Here is a 26,294-nt window from a genome sequence, read left to right as displayed (position 1 = left end):
CTTCTTCTTTCCCTTCAAACTCCCAATCTAACCACCACAGATCTTGCCTGTCTAAGTCAATGAGAGCTTCGATAAAGTTGCTTGCTCTGGCGAGTGCACCGATGTGTTCACTTTGTGCTCGGCTGGAGGACTTCTCCAACTTCGGTCGCATGTAATGCTTCTTATACTGTGTTTGATCCACAAGGAGCCTTCTCTCCACTCTTCTCAAGTACCTTATCGTTCTCTCACTTGCTCCTTCAAAGGTGTTAGAACTACTCGGCATAAAATCTTTCTTCTAAGGCCCTAAAATACCACTTCACTCTTTGCTACTCAATACCAGCCGTGTGTGTGAGTGTGGTCCGATCACTTTCAGCAAACATAGAGGAGACTCTGCAAACGAGAGCACAGAGATCCACAAGAACAGAATTACTACTTATAGCAAGAAATAAGAGAGCTCAGACTTATAGTTGCAGCCCTCGGGAGGAAAGTGAAGGAGATGGAGAGCAATGGGAAGAAGAAAATCATATAGGAGATATTGTAGATACGCAGTCAAGCAACACCAGCACCACAGTTGGTGACCAAAGTCCAAGACATGGTACCGATCACTTCAAATTAAAAAAACAGGAAATTACAGCAACAAAGGACAATAAAATCAACAAAAGAGGCATGTATGAAGAGGTACAAGAACATGAAAAAAGGCCTGCTAATACCTGGTGCCTATGCGTAGGAGGATTACCCGAGGGTTGGCATGAAGGGAGCATGGCAGAAAAGATTGATCATATTATAGCAACAACCCCCTAGATTGAGTGGGACTCAAAGGACATAGTTTGTGTGAGTGAACTTGGGACAAGAGCCAAAGTGATTCTCAATGATAGGATGGCAAGAAATAAGGTTCTCAAGCAAATCAATAAGCTGAGAGGCACCAATATATGCATCTTGGAGGAGCTCACCACAACTCAACTCAAGATGAAAGCCGCAGAATTGACCAAAGTATAGGATGCTTGCAAGGCAAGGAAAGGAGCTATTTATGGAGATGGAAAAGCACTTGTCAGGGACTTCAAATCTCAACCCAAAGACTTTCAGTCTTAAACTGTATCTCTCATAGTAGATCATAGCTAACCTATAATAACTTTGGGATGCTATGTGCACTCCAAAGCGACTCTTAGTCTATAATTGATGTTGGTGCTTATCCTTTTGGTTTGTACTTTGTCTCATAGGCTCGTGAGGTCTCCTGCAGACGTTAATACATCTTTCTTTCTCTCTCTTGTAACCGGCCTTCGAAATCCCCAAAGGGCAGTGAACAGTTAATAACCAGCAAATACTTAATTTCCAGCCACTCAGAACTTTCCACAACAAACCAAAACAACTTAGAAAACATCACCCAAGAGCTAATCGCCCTCGTCCTACACCAGACACTAGATTGGCCCTAAACATAGCGCCTGTTTTGGTATTTCTTTATCTTTTATTCAAAAGACATTCAAATACCAAGAAAAGCACTGTCGTGTGTCAGCCCAAAGAAAACCAACTGAATTATCCATTCACAGGGACTTCCATTCTGCTATGCAATCACAGAAAGGCATCCTAGTTCAGTGCAATATCCCATGGTAGCCCTTCTTCCGATTTTGGCTGAGGGTTCTAACCTGGCAGCTCTGATACCCGTCAAGGGAATCCTGGCAGGAGAGAAATCAGCCAAATCTGTCCTAAGGACCCGTGCTCAATCACAGTGTGGGCACATGTAGTCACATACAAGTGACTGCAGAAAGGCAACCAGCTAGACCAAATCTCGCCTCCCCCCTTCCTTGATTTACGTTACACTTGGAGGAATGTGACATCCGTGAACTTCAGAAAAGTACTGGTGAAGCTGCTGCACTCAGGAAATTATTGACATTTGAAGGGCAACCTCAAAGGCCACCCTAGTGAGCAAGAATTAACCAGCCATTCCAGATATATAAATAGAAATTGACAGTGACTAGTATGCAAATCCAAAAGTCTTGCGGCAGATAAACCGTCAGCAAGTGGTACCTCGGGTGAGACACCGGCAGTGTCACCAAGTGTCCTCTAGATATCAGGAGCAGTCTGAACGAAGGGAGTGGAGAGATGCTACCCCCCCTCTCATCAGGCAATGCTCCAGACACATGCTTTGCTGAGCCTGAATGAGCCCCAGCCGAAGTCGGCTCAAGCTGAAATGCCTCTAGGTAGAGCTGTATACAACCAAATGAGGTGAATCTGCCAGTTCACCCTCCTCCAATCAGCTCCAACTGAAATGCCTCAAGCTGAAATGCCTCTAAGTAGAGCTACAACCAACTGAGGTGAATCTGCCAGTTCACCCTCCTCCATCCACTTCACATCAATAGCTGGATAATTTCTGAATTTAACCAGATAGCGGCGGGTAACTCTACCTTTCACCTTGCACTTCTTGTGTGCTAGAAACCAAGATTTCATCCAATTCTTCAACTTCAGGCTGTTCTTCAGGGGGCATATCCCGTGGCACATCTCCGTGAAACGGTTTAAAAGACTCACATGGAACACATTGTGAATCTTTCAATGATCCAGTAGCAAACTTCTAAGCTACATCATTGATCTTTTGCAGAATCTGAAAGGGACCATAGTACCTCATGCCAAGCTTAACATACAACATGTCCTTTCCCTTCTTTTTCGACCATGCTTTCTGAAAGCATAAAAGAACCCAATCGTCCTCTTTGAATTTCAGCTCACGACGATGACGGTCAGCAGCGCTCTTTTGCTTGTCCTGAGATCTCTGGAGAGCGATCTTGATTTTCATATGAGCCTCATCCAAGTTGTCCACAAACATATCAGCTTCAAAGATTTTATCTTTGGTGCGCAAAATGGGCGGAACTTTCCTGTATCCTTCTATGATCTCGAAAGGAGCCTTTCCTCTCGAAGTATGCACGTGTTGTTATAGGCAAAGTCAATGAGTGACAAGTATTGCTCCCATTTTGCCTTGTGCTCCGAAACGTGGCACTTAAAGAGATCGAGGGCGGTGCCATCGCCTCCTGATATTTCCCATCAGACTGTGGATGAAATGAGGATGAGAAATTCAGTGTGGTCCCCATAGTTTCAAACAATCCTCTCTAGAATAAACTTGTCATCTGTGCGTCCCTGTCACTGATGATAGACTGTGGCATTCCGTGGTATTTGAAAACATGAGACATGAAAAGCTTTGCCATCTGGTTTGCTATAATTTTCTTTCTCATCGGAATAAGATGAGCCTGTTGAACCTGCAAATAATGGTCCAGATACCATCATGACCTGATGGTGTACAAGCAAGATCAAAGATGATGAAGTCCATAGCGTAGCTTTGCCGCGGTCTATCCAGAATGGGGAGTGGCTGTAACAGTCCTGGGGTTTTCTGCCTGTCATACTTCACTTTCTGATAGGTGATGCATGTTCTAACATACACTTCAACATCATGTCGCAAAGCTGGCCAGTAAAAGAAGTGCTCAACAGCCTTCACAGGTGCGTCTATTCCTGTGTGTCCTGCATAAGGCGGAACATGGCTTTCAGCCATCACCTTGGCCCTCAACTGCTTTGTGATACACAAACTGCCATGCATAAACAGAAAACCATCTCGAAGAGAATAACGATCATTTCTCTATCCCTCAGACAACTGATCATATATCCGTGCAAAGTCATCATCCATAGCATATTGCTCTTTCATGGCATCCAATTCATCATGATAGGCAATAGAAACAGTAGAAACCTGTGGTTTCTTGGATACTACATTCAGTGCTGACCTTCTAGAGAGTGCAACTGCAACCACCCACCATTTCACCCCTTGGTGCATTCTCTTTTCTTCCTTCGCAATCGCACGAGCAAATGTTTCTGACATGGACTTGTAAATATCCAACTCATCACATAAGGTAACCTGGCTGTCAACATCATACTTTGTGTACCGCTCTATGACATCCATCCACCATGCACCTCCTTGTCACCATGTGGATTTTTCTCTCTCCAAATAGGATGGAGAACAAAAGCTGCCGCATGCAATGGAGAGTTCATCATATCCCACCTGTCAACACACAAGGCTCTAACATCAGCCAGCTTTGAGGAGTCAATCCCATCAATAGTTGCTATCTTCTCGACCATCCGATCAGTGAGCTCATATACAAGTCCCATGGTAGCCCCTTCCTTATCAGCCAGGCGAAGGATCTTCAAAATAGGTGCACAAAGCTTCACAATGAGTCTTGCATTCTGCCAAAATGATGGACCCAATATAATAGAAGACACCTGTTGTGCTTTAACAGTGCGTGACACCTTCTTCCTTCAATTCTCATCACTGGCAACCATGCGGCACAATCCATTGTATACCCTCTCATCCAACAAGTTTGCTAACATGATAAACATGTAAGCAAACCGTATTTGTGCCGGTTTCACCAATTCCTTCTTGCTGAATTTTCTATACATTGCTAACACGGTGTGTTTCCGGGTAACAAACGTCACAATCATGTTAGCATGTACCAACACTAGCTTCACCCATGCAAGCTTTCCAATGTCCTCAAACAGGAGGTCAAGGCAATGGCATGTGCATCTAGTATAGAAAATATGAGGCCACTCTTCCTCCACCAATTCTCATGCCCGCACACAGTTAGATGCATTGTCCATACACACCTGCACCACATTTTCAGCCCCAACATCATCCCAACGATGTACTCCCCTGACTTATACTGCCCACTTGTGTCCACAGACTTCAAGAAGGCTGAGCCAAATATGCATGAGACCATGATATTGATTATAGACTGGCGCCAAGTGTCAGACTAGCCATCACAAGTTATGCTACAACCATATTTTTTCCACTTATCCCGGAACTGTAGCATCTCTTGATCTATGCATACTGCTTCATTAGTTAGCTCCCTTGTGTTCAAAACATTGTGGGATGGAGGCTTGAAGGTAGGCCCAACTTGGCCAATGGCACGAACCTTCTCCAAAAAATAAGGGCTCCTCACCTTTCAATGAGGAATATCCTTTGCAAAGAAAAAACAATGGAGAGCAATGTATGCATACTTCCGTGCTTGTGACTCCCATGCCTTGGCCAAGGCTCCCTTTGACATCTTCTGTTTCTTTTGCTTTGGCTCATATGCACTGGCAGATGTGTTTCCATGTGCAGTACCACTCACTGAGGCATCCCCCAAATCAGCCACATCTTCATCAAGCTGTTTTGCAGCCGTTTTGAGAGCTGCCTTTGCTTGCAATCTTTGACAAGTATCTTTCACATTCTCGGGAGGAGCGGTACACTTCTCAACCCCCAAGCCCAAGAAAATGTGCCCTTATACGGGTCGGCCCTCCATCCCATGAATGACATTTACAATTGTATTGGCCCTTCCCCAAAGGCTTTAAGGCCTCTACAAATTCCCATTTTGGTCCTTTTTGTCTTCCCATTTGTAGATCTAAGCTGCAAATTTGCAAAAGAGGGCAAATAAGGCAAAGGAACAATTTCCAAAAGAGGGCTTGAAGCCCCTGCCCCTTTATCTAGCATCAACTAAAGAGAGAGAACTTGCTGCAAAACGGGAAAAGAGAGCAGCCATAGCCAATACCTTGACGTTTAGAGCAGGTAGAGTGTAGAGGCAGGCTGAATGCTACAACTGTACAGTGACCACTGACCTCCAAAGTTGGCAAAGGCTGCACAATGACTTGAATGGGCTGGAGATGAAAAGTGAAGGGCTGAGGGTACTGCATGCTGAAGAATAGGCGAAGGGCTGCCTATATAGGCTCTTGAGACAGCAAGGTCGGCAAGTACGGGAGAGTCGGGTGTACTGCCATTATTCAAAAACGGTGTACGGAATAGAAAATAGCACGTCAAATCACGTTTATAAGGTACGGATCCCGATCCCCCCCCCCCCCAAAAAAAAAGTCACGTACGGATGGCCGTACGGATGCAACTATGCCTGTCTTGACTCCCATTAAAAGTGTCAAATTTTACAGCTGAACTATAGTCCTTCTGTTTCCCCTTGGGTGCGAGATTATCATAGGCATAGCAGTTTGCATCCCTGGCTACATCCCAATGTTACCATACATCATGTTAGGCATCATAGCAGGCATACCTCCAAACATCTGTCCCTGATAGCCTTGCATGCCAGGCTGAAATCCAAAAGGAAAATTTCCAAGCATCCCCATGCCTTTCTCAGGCTCTCCATTGCCTGAAATACTGAACCTCCTCCAAAATAAATTGTAGGCATAGAAGATGGAGGGAAAGTCTGTTGTCTCGAACCAAAAAATAAAAAGCTCCAGGGATTTCCACCCATACCAGATGTAGGAGGCATTGCGCCAGGCTGCTGAGTTTTCTTCTTCTTCTCAGGCTTCAAAGGGGCATTCACCAACTCTGCAAAGCGTGGATCTTGCATCAATTGTGCAAACGTTTGAGCGGCTCCCTGCAACTGTGCCCTGAACTGTTCATCTGCATTTGACTCCTCAACTTCTTCCTCTTTATGTCGAGAACCCTCAGTGCCATGCAGTATAATCAAAAGACCCCGATTCCTCACCGTTAGTGTTATGTGCCCTGGCTGAAAAATTCTCTAGGCTGCAAGTTTATTACATCAACTAGTATTTGCTGTCCTGACCCAAACAGAACCATAGGCTCACCCTCTTAAAGAAGATGGCGATATCCCGGCAACGGAATTACTGTAACCGGTCTTCAGAATCTTCAAAGGGCAGTAAACAGTTAATAAGCAGCAAATACTTAATTTCCAGCCACTTAGAACTTTCCACAGCAAACCAGAACAACTTAGAAAACAACTCCCAAAAGCTAGATCGCCCTCGTCTTGCACCAGACACCAGATGGGCCCTAAACTTAGCGCCTTTTTCGGTATTTTTTTATCTTTTATTCAAAAGGCATTCAAATACAAAGAAAAGCTTTGTTGTGCGTCTGCCCAAAGACAGCCAACTGAATTATCCGTTCACAAGCACTTCCGTCCTGCTGTGCAATCATAGAAAGGCATCCCAGTCTGGTGTAATATCCCATGGCAGGGTGCAGCCCTTCTTCCGATTTTGGCTGAGGGTGCTAACCTGGCAGGTCTAATACCCGTCAAGGAAGTCTTGGTAGGAGAGAAATCAGCTAAATCTGTCCTGGCAGCTCTGATACCCGTCAAGGGAGTCTTGGCAAGATAGAGGCCAGCAAAACAACCAACCCTGGCTGTTCCTGGCAGACAGAAAGGTTAGCTGCAACAAAGCAATTGGATTAGAAGATTCTAAGGTAGTAGGAAAGCCTCTGGCAAGCAATCAGCATATTAGGAGGCTCGAGAAACCCTGGAAGAGCAGCAAGCATGAAAACGAATCTTCCAGGTCCAGTTCTTTGGCACTTGGGCAGGTGAAAATCAGCAAAAGCAACCCTGGAAGCATGCCGGAGAAAATTGCCAACCCTGGAAGCCTGCTAGAGAAAATCGTCAACCTTGGAAGCCTTGGATGGCCCTGACAGATGAGAAAACCTGAAGGCAACCTGCTAGAGGACACCGGAGCAGCCCAGGTAGGTGCGAAATTGGAAGTGATTGAGCAGAAGAGCCTCTTGGCGAATGCCGAAATCACAGACCAGCCCTGGCAGGCTCCTGCAATCTGCGAATCAACTGGATCAGACCAAGACCAAATTTTATCGCGACCACTTCTTGAGAGTATTGGAGGATGGAGTAATCATCAAACCCCAGTATTTGGACGACAGGCGAGTATCACATGCCCTTAGGATTGCCATTGGCCAGATGCGAGTCTCATCCCATCAGCTAAGGGTTGAGGTAGGGAGAGCTGCAAGCACACCTAGGGAGCAACGGATCTGCATATTATGCACATTGGGTGAGGTAGAGACAGAGGTGCACTTCTTATGTATCTGCCCTATTTACTATGAGATCCAAGGATGCCTCCATTAGTTTTTCCAGGAGGTGCCTTAGCCTCAGGAGCAAGTTGGGCCACCCACAACAACGAACTCCAAGCTAGGCTGAATCCCTAGTGCTTGGGGGTTAATCTAGCAGAGGGGTCTCTCAACATAGGCCAAAGTCATGGGAGTTTCCTAAGGTGAAAACGTTTGCCTTGACCCCAAGTAAGCCTTTATACTCTTATGTTGCATCCTCGTCACCCCTCCGTACATTTTCTCAAAGACGCCCTCTCTATATGGAAAGATATGTCTACAACACAAGAAAATGGTGAGCACGATAAACTCACAAGGGCACATTTATTATTTGCAGCAAGAAATGCATGAGCTCAAGCTTAGAATTGCAGCTCTAGAAAGGAAAAATAGTGATATGGAGGGAAGGGAAATCTGGAAATTATCCAAAAAGTATTGCACTATGGACGATCAATGTCACTCGATGGGAAGAACTCTGTGATCCTGCTCTGAGAGGTGTCTGATGTCAGGATAGAGGATGAGGAGATCGACGACACGAGGGCAATATGGACTAGTGAGACGAGACGACGACGAGGGGAGATATAGCCAGAGACATTAGAGCCACCCATGATGTGGCGACGGACTAGAGCGTGCGTGATGGAGGTTCAGCCTCTTACAATTCTATTGGGAGGAGAGCGCCCGACTAGAGGTGTTACTACTGATATGGCCCATAGGATACAAAGAGCTCGAAGACCTTGCCCTCCACCACAGTGTGAGACGGCTAGATAGATAGAGATATGAGACATCTTTGCAGCTCACAGGAGAGCCACCATGGCATCTGGATATCTCTTCTGAATCCTTATCTAAGACTGAGTATACCTATTGCTCAATAGTTCTAGACTTGGAGCTTACATGTTTTGTATTTGTGATTTTAGTCTAGTATAGTATTCCGCAAAGGGTCTTAGTGTGCCTTTGTGGCTTGTACGAATATGTGTCACATTTGAACCTGTACTTTGTCCCATAGGCCCGCGAGGCCTCTCGAGGACGTTATACAACTTTCTTTCTCTCTCTCTCTCTCTATAGCACACAAGCTAGCTCATCAAGTACCAACTACATAGCAAATATTTTCTTCACTAGATGTGAAAGATCACTATTTGTTGATAGTGATCATCAGCCAGGTATGAAGAAGTCTTTAATACAACTATATCATCTCTCTCTGTCTCTCTGTCTCTCTCTCTCTCTCTCTCTCTCCCCCAAAAAAAGAAAAAAGGAAAAAAGGTATACCATTGGCACGCATCTATAAAGCTACAACTTGAAATCTTTGATATATGGATGTGTGAGTCTCTAGGTACCGATGGTCTCTTAACGAAACGGTCATCGCTCAAATGGGAAAAATGCTCTGTAGAAGACCATCTGCATTGCATGTGGCTACGAGCAGGACACCCGTGGCCTATGGATGTATACTTGCCACCATAGATTGTCCTGAATTTGATGAATCTCCTATTGTGTCAAGCACAGAAAAGGGACATCCAATGAGTACTTATATGATGGTGGTAAATCATTGGCGGTAGACATTCCTAGTGATAAAAACTATTTGGAGACATGAACTTAAAGGGTGTGTGTGTGTGCATATATACAATCTGCCCAAACTTGCTTAAGCACAGACACATAGGCCTGAAATCTCTATGCTTATGAACTTCAACAACTCTAATAGAACTACAATTTTCAAATGATGATGATAGATATTACTTGTTTCCAATAAAACTTGTTGGTTTCTTGTGGACGGTTTATAAAGGCATCATTTGCCATCCCTTACCCCTTCCCCCCCTCTCTCTCTCTCACACACATATATACCTGATAAGATGCCCTAGATACTATGAGATTTGAGGGAGATTCCATTGCCTATGTACCCACGGTTACAGGACATGAGTCATGTTATTAACTATCGTGATCGGCGATGCATCACACTCTTCATACGTGAGGTTTCTTGGCTTCCATCAGTTGAGAGTGATGAGAGACGATGGTATGCGCACACATGCATGTGGTTTGAGAGATTGGGGCTCCACATGGATAGATTACACCCCTTTAAATACAACATTGAGGCTCCATCTATGCCACTCAGATATCGCAAGGTGAACTAGGTCATCCAAGAGGACCTTCTATAGCTACACACATTCAGGCGTGGTTGGCACTGAGTGAGCTCCTAGTGAAGCTCAGCTTCTACATGGAAGCTGAGAGGACCAAACATGTTAGCCTCTGTTGGCCAACTCTATCAGCCAAACTATCTAGATATATAATGATATGAAATAAGGCATCTCTGTGAAGAGGACTTGTTTTGCGAACTCTGCTAGATTAATTTTGTTTAGAGTAAATTTCCTCCATTAGATCATGCGAAAATTTGTGATTTTTGATTGTGATCTTCTTGTTTGACATGAGGATGTGCATGAATTGTGTAGTTTCTTAGGTTTGGCAGCCTTCTACCCAAGCAGCTGCCCTCGTTCGAATCCTGATATGATTGTAGTAGAAATATGTATAGTTGGTACCTCATGGAGGCACCCACAACACCCATGTAGTCTCTTGTGTCTATGCTGGTAGTTTTTGATAGACTTGGGGCCTATGAAAGTGCACTGCAGTTATACATACAATCTAACTATCCCAATCGGGCCCCCTAAGAATGTGAAAGCCTTGCACAAAAATCGAGCACCATTAGTGTTGAAGATCATAACCCTAGTGTTATCAAGTTGATCTTCATGTATTGGCTATCACAAAAAACCTGCAATGCATCTATAGTTCCTCTGTTGTGTCAGAGATTAGCACAACATCATCAATGTATAGCAAGATAGGTATGATAGACTGCACCCTCCTAGTGTGTCCATAAAAGAAGCCAGTTCATCAATGTACAGGCCAAAGAGATGTGGGGAAGTGAGGGCATCGTTGCTTCACCCCACTAGTGTTGCTCATCTCCTCGGAGGACAGCCCGTACTTTGCCTATGACTCTCATACAAAGCCATGACTACCATATCATATCGTGTGCAATAACCAAAGCTCGGAGTCATGTGATGAGGCGAACAATATACTGAGTCCAGGCCTTCTGGAAGTCCACAAAGCAACAATATACTCTCTATTTTTATGTCTGGCCCCCTCCATGATGGATCCACGAGTGCAATTGTGATCTACAACTTGCCGCCCCAATCGTGCATATACCTGCTTTCTCAACATGCTCCTTGATGTGTATCTCAACAGCTGACCCATAAACCTTGGCCATCAAGTGGCCAACCATGATAATCTGGTAATTACCTGCATCCATGGGATCCTCTATCTTGTGGATGGGTATGATGTTATTTGTGGTCCAGGAGATCGGAAAGCCTTTGCAAAAGGCTATATTGAACAGCTTGGCTAGGATGGGAACAAGTATGCCCCATCCATGGGTGAGGAGTTTTGCTTGTAGGCCGTCTCGATCCATGGCTTTGCAAATCTGTAGCTTTCTGTTGGTCTGAAAGTCGAGCAGGCTGTGATTAAGCGTGAGGATGAGGTGGGGCAGGAGATATCTTTCTGTAGCTTCTTGATGACCTCTTTTAGGAAGGCTGTAGTAAACATTGAGGATAAGGTGGGACGGGGGATATCTTTATAGAAGCTTCATTCAGGATTCTTTGGAATTACCTAGTCTTTGCTTATGGCGGACAAGAAACATACTCTTTCCCAGTCTGTTCTTGGGCAAGGTATCCTTTGGAGTGCCAATGTTGCCTCGATGCATTACACTGGTCATTAAACTAGCTGTTTGAGGTGTAGGCCCTTTGGGCTACTTTTTTGTTTTTCTTATCATGTACGGGAACGTGTGTTATGCTGCGATGTCGATGGAATTAGTGTGGAGAATATTTTTGGCATCTATGTTTGGTTGTTCATCTATAGACTCTAAAGACTGCCAAGATAGTGAAACACCCCCAATACTAGATTAGCCTCATCTTGATTGTGTGATATCACCTCACTGACATCATCAGTGAGGTATGTGTGTGGGGAAGACAAGACATCCTTTGCCTATAAAATGAGGTGCTATGAATATCAATAAACTTTCAGCTTGTGCCTTAGCATTGTCTTCAATATTATGACTCTCTCACTCTCTCCCACTCTCTCCATGATACGTTTACATTTTATACATCTTGTCTGCAAACATGTGGTCCAAACAACATGGACATGTCCTGAAATAGTACTTGATAGTACCACCTGTGTTCTGTACCAGCGGAATTCTGTCTAAGATGCCTATTTGGAGAGGAGGCCCCATTTATGCTCAATGGAGTCCTCATATAGAATAGAGGAATGGGGTGCTTGCTGTGGAAATGAAAGAACACCTTCATGTGAATCACAGCTTATCTTGATGCTGTGGTGATTTCTGCCTAAAATGGACGGGATGCAGAGTGGGCCCCATCTCTTTCCCACTTGATATTCTCAAGATATGTGGGCTGGAGGAGGGGGCTGCTATCTACTGGGATCAAAGAATGGCTTAAAGCAGATAGCTTAGCTATTCTGATGCTGTGGTGATGATTCTTTCCCCTATCTCTTGAAATCCGAAAAGAACACTCTTTTACCAAGTTTGGAAACATGTACTTTTAATTCATAGGAGGCATCAATTATAAGAAGTTCCAGCTCAAACTTCATGGATTTACTAAAACCTTAATGATTTAATAGAAAGTATAACTGAACTCCTTGGGTTACCCATTAAAATGAAAGTTGGAAACAGAACTTTAGCCAGTATAACTGAACTCCCTGGGTTCCCCATTAAAATGAAAGTTGGAAATACAGAACTTTAGCCTTTACGAAGTGGGACAGATTCTGTTACAATTTTTGGAGCTTACATTGTGCTGATCTTCACAAATCTTCTTCAAATTACTTAATTTGGCTTGTTGGGAATGTGCTGCAACACAGCTTCAAGCCATGGACAGTGGGTGTTAGGGGGTGGTTGGAACAATGAAAAGTGGGGTGGAGGGTTGCCCCAAGCTTCTTGGATCGATTCGTTTACCAAAGATATACCAGTAAGTTCAAAATCAACGTAAAATAAGTATTCCTTAGGGTGTGTCTTTGGCATTGGTATAGATTACTTACGATTTTCTGTCTTAATTTTGGTGCAGGTATGGTTTTACAGGATAGATGGTCACATGGGTCTTGCAAATTCAGTGGCTTTGCAACTGGCAGGCTTAGGGAGAAATGTTTCTGATCCTGAAGGTGGGAGCATCGTCAAGGACCATAAGGGTGGTGAGTTGTGCAACTTGTATAAGTAGAAAGTGATGCAGAGCATGAGGGAGGTAGTCATTTAAGCTTGAGTGTGAATTGATATTTAGAGCAATCCAGTCATTCACAAATAAGGTTTGTGTGACAAAAAAGAAGCATAACACGTTGCTGTCAGTTGGCCTATCAAACACCCATCTCAAGTTTGAATCTTACAAGTGACAGGATCTTCAACCATGAGAAAGTTGTGGCCCTGCTGGCATGCAGGCAATTTGTTAAAGACTACAATGCCATGGGAAAGTTTGCCTTCGGACAAGAGATACTAGTGGATGCACACGGAGGACCAGAAGGTGCACATTACCGAGGAGAAATCGCTGCAAACAAGATTCTTTGAGGCTTGTGGTGGCCTACACCGTTTAACGATGCCAATGCCCAATGTTACAAGTTGTGGCATATGCCAACATGCAAGCCTGGACCCATGAGGTGAACTACGATATTCCTCCTAGTTTCTTGCTCATGAGCACAGTTTGACGGCTGGAATATGGAATTTATAGGCCATCCTTGAAATATTACAACTCTGTCTCTAGCAAGCCCCTTCACTATATGGCCAACTTTTGATGGACAACCAAAACTTGTTGGCATTTTCTCACCCCACCTGTTGGCCTCCCCCTTGCCTCCCTTGTCTTGACATTTTCCCATTCCCCCTGGTTGACATTTTGGGCTGGCATTTTTGTTCATGCCCTGCAATCGGAACCCCCCTTCTTCACTTCTTTCCTTGTTGCTACGACTTTCTCCCTCTAGCTGCCATTTTTTTTGCAAAAAGAGACTTCTATTAAGTATTAAAGAAAACTGTTAGAGCAAGCTCCATACGGGATACTCCATGCAATGCATGAAAAGCTCAAGAGCCAAAAAGAAAGGATTGGGGCTGATAGTGCCATCTCAATCCGGTAGAAACCTCCGAGAAAAAGGGAGAACCCCTCCAAACTCGAAGAAATACAGTCCTCCTAGAAGAGGCTGCCCGTGAAGGGCCCTGCATGCTAGCCCATATGGCTATCAAAGTGTGAACTGTGTCACTCCAAATACCCGTGAACACTTGTGTTGGGTGTATCTGGGTGCCATCCAAGGCCTCTGTGCATCTGCCTCTCCAAATGTGCAAAGAGTAAATGCTAGCCAAAATCTCCCAAGAGGTGTCCACTGAAGCATGCGAAGCTCTGAAGGGAGTAAGTGGTACATCCTAAAGAGAGCAAGGCTCTATCACCTGCCGGTGGATCGAGAGTGCCCAAGAAGAAGGCTCACCCTCATAAAACACCTAGGGCCGAGTAAGGGATAACCATGCGACCGAGTCCCTAGTCATGAGGAAAGGGGAAGTATGAAAAATTTCGACTATCCGAGCAACCCCTTTCCAAACAGTCCTTGCCTGACTGCAGTTCCACAGGCAATGTCGCACTGACTCCTCTGCAGAATGACAGGGAGGGCAAGTGGGATCAGCCCCAAATCGTGATCTCCACAGGTTCACTGCAATCCCTCCATGAATAGAAAGCCAAAAGAAAAGAGTGATCTTTCTATTTCTGAGGGATTTCCAGAGTCTCCTCCAGAAATTCCTACGCAAATCTGCGGTGATAAAGAAGCTTTCCCAATAGGGGGCTCTGGAGGGAATCCAACCCCTACTGCTCAGGTGAAATCTCCTGGCATCACCAACTATGAAATGAAAGAAGGGAATCCCCCTCTCTTGGTGCCCATGATCTATCCACTCCTACTCTCCTGGGTCCCATTGCAAGCTCCTGATAGGTACACCTCCATATAACCACAACCTCCAAGATCCGAGGGCCAAGAGCAGAGGGTTGATGTCTAAGTACCAATGCAAGCCTGCTGCATGGTCCACAAAACCAGCAATCCTGACAGGCGGAAAGGCAACCTCTAGAAGAATATCATCCGTGGATCTAGAGAGTATACCTCCAACCCCAACGTCAAAGACCAGTGCATCTTCCCCGAGACCTCGAAGAGCGATCACTTGTAGAGGAACTGCTATCCTCGAAAAAGCTCCCATCCAAGTGGTGGAAGTAATAGGCATCTCAATTGTCCATTCCACCGGGATGGCTGCATCTATGTGCTGAATCTTGCTTGCTACCCCTCTGAGGTGACTCACGGAGTGTAGTCTCTGATCCTCAGGTAGCCTGATAAAAGCCTTTCAAGTGCCTACTGTGTAGGCGGGGCCTCTCTCCCATCTAGACCACTGCATATAATGGGAAGTGCCCAGTGGTCTGCCATGCTCAAGAAGAGGACACTCTTCTACGAGCGGCTGCCTATCAATCTCTTCGAGGATAGAGGGCGGAACCCTTCGAAGAGTGTTCCTGAAGCTCTCCCAAGCTTTCAGGATGGCAATCATGAGAGGAGAGGCAAGAGATCTGAGAGAGGTGGAAGTAAAAATACAGCGAGGGCTGTCCACCCAATCATCTCCCAAGGTAGGTGTGCAAGCCTGAATGCGTCCAAAAAAGAAAACCTTCCAAGGTTCCTGCCCAGGCATGAGTCCCCTCACCACCACCACCTTACAAAGCAATGCCGTGCACTGCAAGTCCGGGTCAATGATATTAAGGCCCCCTTCACATGTAGGGAGAATAATGGTCTCCTAGGCCACCCTCGCTGCAACATCTACCGTGCCATCAAGTGCACTCCATAAAAAATTCCTGACTGGTCTAATGAGTTGAGTGATGCAATCCCTAGACCGGCACCAGCAAGAATACACAAACCAGGCGGTGGCCAAAAGAACTTGGTTCACTACCACAACTCTAGATACAAGGTCGAGTTTGGTTGAGCTCCAAAAAAGGAGCTTTTTCCTTATACTTTCTAGTACTGGGGCAAACTGCTGTGCTGGAGAGATGCCCAATCCTACCTAGCATCACAAATATCTGACAGGAACACCCCTCTGAATCTAGGAAAAGCCAATGTCAACTCCCTAGCCTGGAGTGTCCTCATCACTGATCCAAAAGCCAAAGGATTTATGCTAGTTAATGTGTGCCTTTGCAGCTGAGCAAAAGATATCCAAGGCTGTGCGGAAAGAATCAAGTGACGGCGAAGAGGCCTCAATAAAAATAGCAGTGTCATCAGCCAACTCGCAGTAAAGAAGCTCTTGCTCCTCTCAAGGGCAATCTCAGCGCATAAAGCTCAGCCTGAGATCTAAGGAAGATACTCATAGCTTCTGCCACAAAAACAAAGGAAGGGGGACTAAAGGGCATCCCTGACGAACTGATCTGGAAATCTGAAACCTGTCACCCCTTACCCCTCCAATCAAAACCTGGTCGTGGGCTGATCTGTAAAGGGAGGCCACCCCTCTAATCCATGCATCTGAAAATCCAAATCGTAGAAGAGTGTCCTCAAGAAAACCCCAATCTACTCTGTCATAGGCTTTTTCAAAGTCCAAGAGTAGAACTGCCAGCCTCTGCTCGCTCTGCATAGCCCACTCTGTGGCTTCCCAAAAGGAAAAGATATTATCAAATATGCTCCTGCCATGCACAAAGCCTGTCTGAGTATCATGGATGAGGTTTGGAAGAAGGTTCTGCAGTCGATGTTGATCGCCTTGGCAAGGATTTTGTATAGAGTGCCCAAAAGAGTGATGGGTCTCCAATGGGATACAAATTTTATGTTGCCCCCTTTCGGGATAAGGTGTATGAGTCCCTCGGTCAGTGAGTCAGGCATCTCACGCGAGTCCCAAATGCTTTGCAGGGCTGAAGTAATATGATCACCTATCATATCCCAAAAGGTTGTAAAAGAAGATGGAGTAAGACCATCGGAACCAAGGCACTTTGCCCTTATGAAGGGCGGAGAGAGCAGTCTTGAACTCTATGTTGGTAAAGCGTTCATCAAGTGAGCATATCATCTCTGGTGGACCAACACAGGTAAACTCTGCCAAATTTCATCTCCAGCCACATCTCTGGCCTGTGTGTCAGGATCTGCCGAAAGAAGGAAGGCATAGAAAGCTGTCGCTAAGTGCATGACGGTATCCGGATGAGACTGCAAAACGCCGTTAGAGTCAATAAGCTGCCTGACACTCTCTCTACTATGTTTGGGACCAAGTGTAGAGAAAAAGTGTTTATTGACTCTCCCTCCCATCTATATCCAAAAGGACTTCCGTGCATGGAAGGCATACTTTGCTCTCTGATCAAGCAATGTCTGCAAGTAAGCCCTTACCGCAGCAAGGCGCTCCTGTATCCAAGCATCTAATGGTCGTCTCTGCTCCTCCCTCTACAAGGCTGCCAACTGCCGGTGGATACCAATCTCCCGCCTGAGTACCTCACCTCGCCGAGCACTAGCGACAGAGTGATAAAAGTCGTTGATACTGGCAAGTGCTGTGGCCTCATGTGAAGGACCGGCCATCCCCCCTTGCATGTGAGAAACCCAGATCTCCAAGACTGCCTATGTGAGTCTCATCTGTGTATAAGGCATCAGAGGTCCTAATACTGTGAGACCGTGCTCTCAGATGGGGCTCTGAGACAGACAAAACTACCGGAAAATGATCGGAAGTGGAAACACGAGGTGCAATGCAAACTTTCTTCCCTCTATCAAGAGCCCAATCATCCACATAGAATCTGTCAATCCGAGCATGGATAGGCATCTGCACCCTACGGTTCGACCACAAAAACAAAAGTGACTGAGATTGAATATGAAGTGCATCATGTGACCAAACATCTCTGCCACTGAACCTGAACAAGAAGGCATCCCAAGCTGCTCTCTCGAGGGAATGAATACCACCTTCTCTGCCCCCTTGTGTATCGGATGGTGCCTCAACCATGTTGAAGTCACCTCCAATAATCCACAAATCTGCAGTGTCAGCCCATTAGAGCAACTCTTTCCAAAACAGAACACGGTCCCCTCTGTTGTTCGGAGCGTAGAGGTTGAGGAAACCAATCTTACGTCCGTCAATCAAAAGTAAAACCCACTGGGCCCTGGAGGGGGTGATGGTATCGTGTCCAATGACCAGAGGGAGAATAGAATTTTAAACTGATATGCATGTACCTCCCCTGGTTCCCAAGGCTGAAAGCCAAAAAGTCCGGCCTGAAAGCAGCTTACCTGACTTGGAGCAATCTCTGACATCAAGTTGGTGTTCTTGAAGAAAAAGAATGTCTAAGGAACCACCGGAAACACCTAGATGAATCAGCTGTCTGTGACGGCGATGAGGGATGCCGCCCAATCCCTGTATATTCCAATTGGCTATCCTCATCGACGGGAGGAAGCGGGTTGGAATACCTTACTCAACCTGGTGGCGGAAAAAGAACCCTCCACCGGAGTTGACCTCTTGCCATATACACGAGGTCCAAGGGGAGGAAAGTCCACAGGTGAGAGAGAGAAAAATCTCTTAATAGGGATGCCGATAACTGGCTCTCCGAAAGTGGAAGGTACAAAATCATCATCTGGGAGGTCAGAGAGGTCCTCGAGAGCGGAAAAGGAGTTCCTCTGAGCCAATCCTGGGGAGGGGGTCCGAAGGATTCCTACCGAAGCAGGGAGAGAATGTAAGACCCCCTTCCCTCTATCCACTGAAGGAGGCACCTATACTGGGTCCTGATCAAGAAGTGCTGCGGACGAGGTGCCAACAACGTGGGTTGCTGAGGGAGGTACGGCCTGATTCTGGGGTGGAGTGGAAGAAGGCTCCTGAACACTAGGCTCCAAGGCGTTAGCCTCCCGAGGCTCCAAGGGGGTAGCCTCCGAACTGCTTGTGGAGGCAGGATCTAAAGTAGAGGGCCTAACCGCAACCGGATCCCACCGTGGGCCAAAGGTAGTGCACGGTGCAGGAGGGACTCAAGTAGCCCTAGGAGGGGGGGAGCTCGTGTCTGAGGCGGTGCCTGTGGAGCAGTAGGTCTTGCTTCTGCTCTCTATCGTAAGCTAGTACGAGCTGGTTTCTTTTTTGGGCCTCTTTTTCTTCTTTGGGCAATCTTTGGCGAAGTGCCCCGAGGATCTGCAAATCATGCACTGGTCTTGCCAACATGCAACCTCAAATCTCTCGCGGAAGAAAGACCCATCGGGTCGCTGTAGCATGATGTGGTCATCTGAAGTATTAGGGTCCTGGACAATGACCCTGACCCTGGGTACCCCATCCATCTTGACTGCCTCAGTAGCGAAAGAGGGCTCGCCAGGAAGAGGGGGGATCTCTGCTACCACACCAAACCTCTCACCAATAACTAAAAGAAGCCGGTGATAAACTGAGGGGAGATCAGGGAACCTGATGAAAACAGAAACTCCCTACTTGTCCTCTTCAACTGGGTCAAAGCCTAGTTGAAAGGGAAACAAAAAAATCCTCCTGTAGTCTAGAAATAGAAACTCGGCCTGTAGCAAGTCTCTCGTGACGTCCATGGAATCCAGCCACACCTGAAAGAAACCTTGTCCCAACAAATGAACATCCTTAAGGTGGGGGGCGAACTCCTAGGGAAGCGCCGCAAGCATCCAATCTCTAGCCTGTGATTTGGAGGGGTGTGAACCAAAGATGCATGCGACGAGAGTCATGGAACACTCATGCTCCAAGTCCTTTTGCAACTGCTACAGCTCGTCTTTTGAAAATGTGACGGCTCTCGTGGTTGGTGTGTGCGGTAACGGATTGACCGAATGGGTGCTGATTCGTCAATCGAGGTGGGGAAGGCCGACTCAAACACACACAAAAAAACTCCGTCTACTTTCCTGTTGCCCAAGAGACCCCAAAAAAACGGGGGTACACTTGAAGGGAGAGGGTGAAGGAAGGAGGGAGAGAGGAAAGAAAGAAAGAAAGAAAGTGTATTATTGTCCACTAAAGGCCAAAATGGGCCCATGGGACATCAAGAACTCTGCATACAAGATAGCACAAAATCAACGTGCCACAAAGAAGAGGCATCGTCGAATATCATCTAAGTGCTACGCAATACAATGCAAGTGAAAGTACATAATGTCAAATCTGAGCCTAAATACAAAGTAAACTAGATGCAAGGAAACCGCCCCTGGGTGCAAAATGGGGGGATGAGTACAATATGCCAATGCAAAGATACAAGTCCAGGTGTCACGGAGTCTGAGAACCAAAATAATACTGGAAATCCTGTCCATCGACTCTGCCTCCTGCTATGAGAGTACAAATCTGAGCGAGCGGCTGGTGGGGCGAGATCTCCATGAGTAAGTCTCCTCCGAAAAGCTGGAGAGAGAGCAAGTCAGAAGAAGTAGGGGATAGGTTGAAGGAGGAGGGAGGTTGAAGAAGGGGGGGGCTGGAAGGGGGGAGAGGGAGGGCAGCAAGGAAGAGAAGGGAAAGGGACAGCAGGGAGGAGAGAGGGAGGGGAGGAGAGAAGGAGGGGGGGAGAGGAGGAGAGGGAAGTGGGGGGGGGCAGGTGCAAGCACCAGCAGCGTGGGGGGGGGGGCGCGGGAGTAGCAGCGGGGGGGCAGAGTAGGCACCAGCGCGGGGGGGGCAGCGCAGCAGCAGCGCGGGGGGGGTAGCGCAGCAGCAGCAAGGGAAGGGGAGGGGAGGAGAGGGGAGGGGAAGGGGCAGCAGGTAGGGAGGGAGGGGAGGGAGGAGGCAGCAAGGAGGGGAGTCGAGGGGAGGGCAGCAGGAGGAGCGGGGAGCAGCAGCAGCTGGTTCTTGAAAAAATCCGCAGGAAAAACACAGTAGCACCTTCTAGCTGGCATTTTCTCCTTCTGTAGACTAGCATTACGGCAACACCCCCTCTTTTGGCATTTCTCCGTCACTTGTTGGCTGGCATCCTTTCTCTCTTGTTGGCATTAATCCTTCCCACCTCGTGTCAAATATATGTTGATAGTGAGAAACAAGAAAGGACAAGTTGATTACCAGATATCGAAGGATCACTGGGATATTGTTGGTCTCCAAGAGACTCGACTTTACCAAGGAAGCTGGCTTGTGCAAATCTTGGCTTGGATAAACCAGGTGAGAGAGGGCTGATTACCCTGACCTCCAAAAGTTGACGAGCCTTTGAGCTCTTACCACCCTCCCCGAATGTGTTGGTCATGCAATTCTTTCCAACTGTAGGGGGAGGACTTGGGTGCATATGAACATGTACGTCCCACAATGCCAGCTACGAGAAGAGCGAAAATCGGTAATGAATGATATCAGCTCAAAAATCCATTGACTCTTGTGCCAAGGGACCCCACTGATCGTTGGTTGGGATTGGAACAAGCGGCACTAGATGATATTTCGCCGGCTAGAGAGGCCCCGCAACTTTGCAGGATAATGGCATTCAGAGCAGCCCCTTCCCTCAGCTTCCCTCTTGGATAGAGGGAAAGGGGTTGTGTACACTATTGATCTCCTTCCCTCTGAAGGGATCCTTCACACCCCTATGACAGGTTTGGTTTACAGGAACTCTTTCGCAGCCCTGGCAAATCTCATAGACTTCCCGGAGGAGGACTTTGTGCCTTCTACTTTTGGTGAGATAGTGGTTGGGGTTCTTGTTGACAAGGTGTCTTCTTCCTCTTTTTCTAGTGGATTTCGCTCCACTTGGCTCCCTCCCTCTCTCATTGAGTAGGAGGTCCTTCCCCATTGAGGGGTTTGTTTCCGCCACTAGGTTGGGTAAGATGTTCCATGCTACTTCCTCCCAGCGATGAGGATTGTTAGTTGGAACATATAGGGACTTGGTGGTGTCCCTCATTGCCGCCGCTGACAGCTGATCTGGAACTAGCTTCATCCAGGTGTTACTTGTGGCTCCATTGATGTCTTATACGTTCAGGAGCACAAACTGGATGCCAGAGATTGCGCAAAGTCAAGTAAATTACTTTCAGGTTACACATTTTTGGTCACCTGCTTTGGGCACTAGGGCAGGTACATGCATCTCAGTTGCTTTAAAGCTATGGGTCCCTGCTTTAAAACGGCCAATCACTACCTTAAACCTATTTAAATTGAAGAATTGAGAGAACACCAAATCGGAAGTCACTTTAAAAGATATCATGAGCACTTTAAATCTATATGTCCTATGCACCCTACATAAAGGTAATAATATCACTTCAAAGCCACAGAATAGTGCCCTTGGTGTTTGGACATGGAGTTATCCTTTCCTCTAGAGCTAAGTGGATTCTTCTTTTGATTGGGTGACGTAAGGTTGGATTCCTCAATCTCTACACCCCCAATTATAGAGGGGATCGTGTCGTGTTCTGGAAGGAGTTGCTCTCCTGGGCCCCAATAGCAGATTCTTGGGTCATTGGGGGGACTTCAACATGGTGGAGTTACCCTCATATAAAAAAGGGGCCAGAGAGGGCGGCAACCACTCTTTATAGAATGCCAGCTTGGGATGCCTTCCCTTTTTTTTTTTTTTCCATGAAAAAGACTTCTATTAAGTAAGAACAAAAACCCGCGAGAGCAAGCTCAAAGCGGAATACATCATGAAATCATGAGGATAAATAAAAAACCCTCAGAGTGAGGTGGAAAGAAACCAAGGCTGAGGCTGAAAGTGCCATCTCAACCCTGTAGTAGATTCAGAGAAGAAAGGAGAATCCTTCCATTCCCTGAAGAAAGAAGCCCTCCTAGCTGAGGCTGCATGGGAGTCCCCCTGCATACCCGTCCATACGGCCATCAGAGTGTGTACGATGTCTGTCCAGATACTAGCCAATGTGTGCGAGGGATGAACCTGAGTACCCTCCATAGCCTCTGTGCATCTGGCTCTCCAGATATGCCAGGCTGCTATGCTCGCTAGAATCTCCCAAGAAGTATCCACAGAGGCATGTACAGCTGTAAAAGGACGATGTGGTACCACATCCAACGAACAGAACTCAACCCGATGACGTCGAACCGAGATGGCCCGAGAGGAGTCAAGTCCCTCATAGAAAACCTGAGGTCCTGTAAGAGAAAGCCAAGCCACCGAGCCCCAAGTCATAAAAAGTGGGGAATGGGCAAAGTGACTGAAGATCCTGGCTATCCCCATCCAAATCAATCTCGCCTGTCTGCAATCCCATAAGCAATGCTGAATAGACTCCGAAGCAGAAAGGCAACGAGGGCAAGTAGGGTCGGCTCCGAATCTGGACCTCCAAAGGTTCACTGCAATCCCTCCATGGATAGAAAGCCAAAAGAAGATAGTGATCTTTCTATTCATGTGGGATTTCCAGAGCCTCCTCCAGAAGTACCTTTGCTGATCCGCAGTAATACCAAAAGTCTCCCAATGAGGAACTCTAGAGGGTCTCCAACCTCTACTACTGAGCTGAAATCTCCTGGCATTACTGACCGTGTAACGAAAGAAGGGGATGCTCTTCTCTCGATGCCCCGCGTCAATCCACTCCCACTCTCCGGGGTCCCACTGTAAGTACCTGATGGGAACTCCTCCATAGAGCCAGAGTCTCCAAGACCCGGTGGAGAGTAGCTAGGGGTCAGGGTCTAAGAACCACTATGAATCTGATCCGTGCATCAAAAGACCTACAACCCTGATAGGCTGAAAAGCCGACTCAAGCAAGATGTCCTCTGTGGACCTAAGCAATCTGCTAAAAACCAAAGCATCCTCCTGTGCATCTCGGAAAGCTAAGACCTGAAGCGGAACCCCGCCTCTCGAGAAAGTACCTGCCCAAGTGGAGGAAGTGAGTGGCATATCATCTGTGTCTATCCAAGCCTCTGGAAGGGCTGCCTCAATCTGCAAGATCCTCCCTGCACTCCCTCTGAGATGTCCTGTCAACCTTGATTTGGTTTCCTCTGGAAGCCTACGGAAAGCTCTCCAAGATCCCAAAGAAGAAGCAGGTCCCCTCTCCCACCTGGCCCACTGCATGTAGAGTGAGGCACCCAGTGGCCTGCCAAGATCATCTAAAATACTGTCGTTCCACATGATGGGCTGCCTATCAATCTCTTCCCGGGAGGAAGGAGGAATCCTCCGAAGAGAGCTTCTGAAACTGGCCCAAGCTTTCAGAATGGCAACCATGAGAGGGAACGAAGGTGACCTGAGGTGTGCTGTGGTGAAGATCCATCTAACACTGCTCATCCAATCTCCTCCTGAGGAAGGTGTGCACCTCTGTATGCTGCTGATAAGAAAGTCCTTCCACGGTTCCTGTCCTGGCATAAGTCCTCGCACCACCATCTTGCAAAGTAAAGCTCTGCACTGTAAATCTGGATCAATAATATTGAGACCCCCATCCTGTGTAGGGAGGATGAGGGTCTCCCAAGCCACCCTGGCTAAGGCATCTGTTGTGCCATCAAGCCCACTCCAGAGAAAGTTCCTGATCGGTCTTCTGAGCTGAATGATGCAGTCCCTAGAACGGCACCAACATGAACATATAAACCAGGCTGTGGCCAAGAGGACCTGGTTGACCACCACAACTCTAGATGCCTTCTTTTTCAGTTTTAGTGGCAGAGATGTTTGGTTGGATGATGTCTTTCTTACTGAGTCACAGTCACTCTTGTTTTCTTGGTCAAATAGGAGAATGTAGATGCATATCCATGCACGGATTAACTGGTTTTATGTTGATGATTGGATTTTGGCTAGACGAGGATCAGTATGCATTGCCCCAGGGGTTTCCACTTTGGATCACTTTCCGGTGGTTTTGATGATCGGAGAGCCGCACGTGAGAAGATGATGTGCCAATATTAGGATTCTCGATGCCCTTTATGCAGACGAGGACCTCATAGAGGTAGCTTTGCAAATTTGGGTTGCTCACACGCAGGGTGGAGTATCCTCCCCTTCACATATGGCAGCAGCCCTCTCTGATATTAGTGACTTTTACCATCTGGTTGTTGGTACAGGAGATGTGAGATTCTTAGATGAGAGATTAGCATTCTCCAGCAGTTGGCAGCCTTGCAGAGGGAAGAGCAGAAGAAACCCCTTGATGCTTGGATTTAGGAGCACCTTGCTGCCCTTTATGCAGAGGAGGACCTCACAGAGGCAGCTTTGCAAATCTGGGTTGCTCACACGCAGGGTGGAGTGTCCTCCCCTTCACATATGGCAGCAACACTCTTCGATATTAGTGACTTTTACCATTTGGTTGCTGGTACCAGGAGACGTGAGATTCTTAGACGAGAGATTGGCATTCGCCAGCAGGCAACCTTGCAGAGGGATGAGTAGAAGAGGCCCCTTGATGCTTGGATTTAGGAGCACTTGCTGCAGCAAGGGCTCATAGCAAATTTTGTTAGATAAGAGAGCAAAGTTTGCCTTTCATGCACGAGAATCCTTCTGGATCCAGATGGGAGGTAGAGTCAATAAGCATTTCTTCTCTACTCATGGGCCCAGGCATAGTAGAGAGAGTTTTTCTCAGCTTATTGGCTCAAACGAAGTTTTGCCATCTTGTGCCTAGCTATAGATTTTTATGTCTCCCTTCTCTCAACAGATCCTGGTGGCAAGGCCACAGATGATGCCAGTCAAGTCATATGGCAATGTATTCCTATGTTGGTGAAATCAGATTGAGAGTCTCTCTTGATGCACCTTTCACCAACATAGAGTTCAAGTCTGCGCTTCTTACCCTACATAAGGGCAAGTGCCTAGGTTCAGACAGTCTTACACCCTCTTTTTTCCTGACCTTTTGGGATATGATTGGGGATCACATCATCTCAGCCCTACAGAGTGTTTGGGACGCCAATGAGATGCCTGACTCACTTACAGAGGGTCTCATACAATCCCAAAAGGGGGGTGCAGAAATTTAGTGTCACAGTGGAGACCTATCGCATTATTGGGCACTTGCTATAAAATCCTGGTGAAAGCCATCAGCTTGCGTTTGCATCCCATACTTCCATATCTTATCCATGATACGCAGACATGATTTGTTCATGGCAGAAGCATCTTTGATAATATTTTCTATTTTTGGGAAGCTTTTGAGTGGACCATGCAGAGCGGAGCGATTCTTCTCCTGGACTTTGAAAAAGCATATGACACGGTATATTGGGATTTCCTGGATGGCACCCTTCATCATTTTGGATTTTTAGATGCATGGATCAGAGGGGGCAGCTAGGTGCTTATCGGAGGGGTTCGGGGAGACAAATTTCAGATTTCCAGATCAGTCCGTCAAGGATACCCTCTTGCACATTTTCTTTTCTTTTTGTGACTGAGGCCATGAGCATTTTGCTTAGATCTGGAGCTGACATTCTTGGGCTCAGACAAGAGGAGGGCCTCATTGGTTGTGAGCTAGCAGATGATACTGCTATTTTCTTGGAGGCCTCCCCTCAGACTCTCACTTCCTTTAAGATAGCGTTGCTTGTTTTGTATTGCAGCAGGTGTTGACATTAATTGGTACAAATCCAATGGCTTTTGGATCAATGACGATGACACTTCAGAGTGGGGGGCTGATTTGGGCTTCACTTGGACTCAGAGGGGTGTGCCAGTCAGATATTTAGGATGCTAGGTGGGCATGGGTATCTCCT

General features: G+C 46.7%; 1 protein-coding gene across 3 annotated transcripts in view; it reads left to right on the top strand.

Annotated features, from left to right (window-relative positions):
- The window catches only part of LAF3 (Amidohydrolase family), a 259,740-nt gene that overhangs the window by 23,042 nt on the left and 210,404 nt on the right, over positions 1-26,294 (top strand). For all 3 annotated transcript variants that reach the window (XM_087400545.1, XM_087400544.1, XM_087400546.1), the window contains 2 exons: positions 12,722-12,828; positions 12,925-13,048. In XM_087400545.1, the coding sequence (XP_087256671.1) occupies positions 12,722-12,828; positions 12,925-13,048 (231 nt within the window). The remainder of the gene's footprint in view (positions 1-12,721; positions 12,829-12,924; positions 13,049-26,294) is intronic.

The sequence above is a fragment of the Dipteris shenzhenensis genome, chromosome 29 (genome assembly GCF_047967505.1).
Source record: "Dipteris shenzhenensis isolate YYH24624 ecotype China chromosome 29, Dip_SZ_1.0, whole genome shotgun sequence".
NCBI lineage: Eukaryota > Viridiplantae > Streptophyta > Polypodiopsida > Gleicheniales > Dipteridaceae > Dipteris > Dipteris shenzhenensis.
This window is presented reverse-complemented; position numbering and strand designations above follow the sequence as displayed.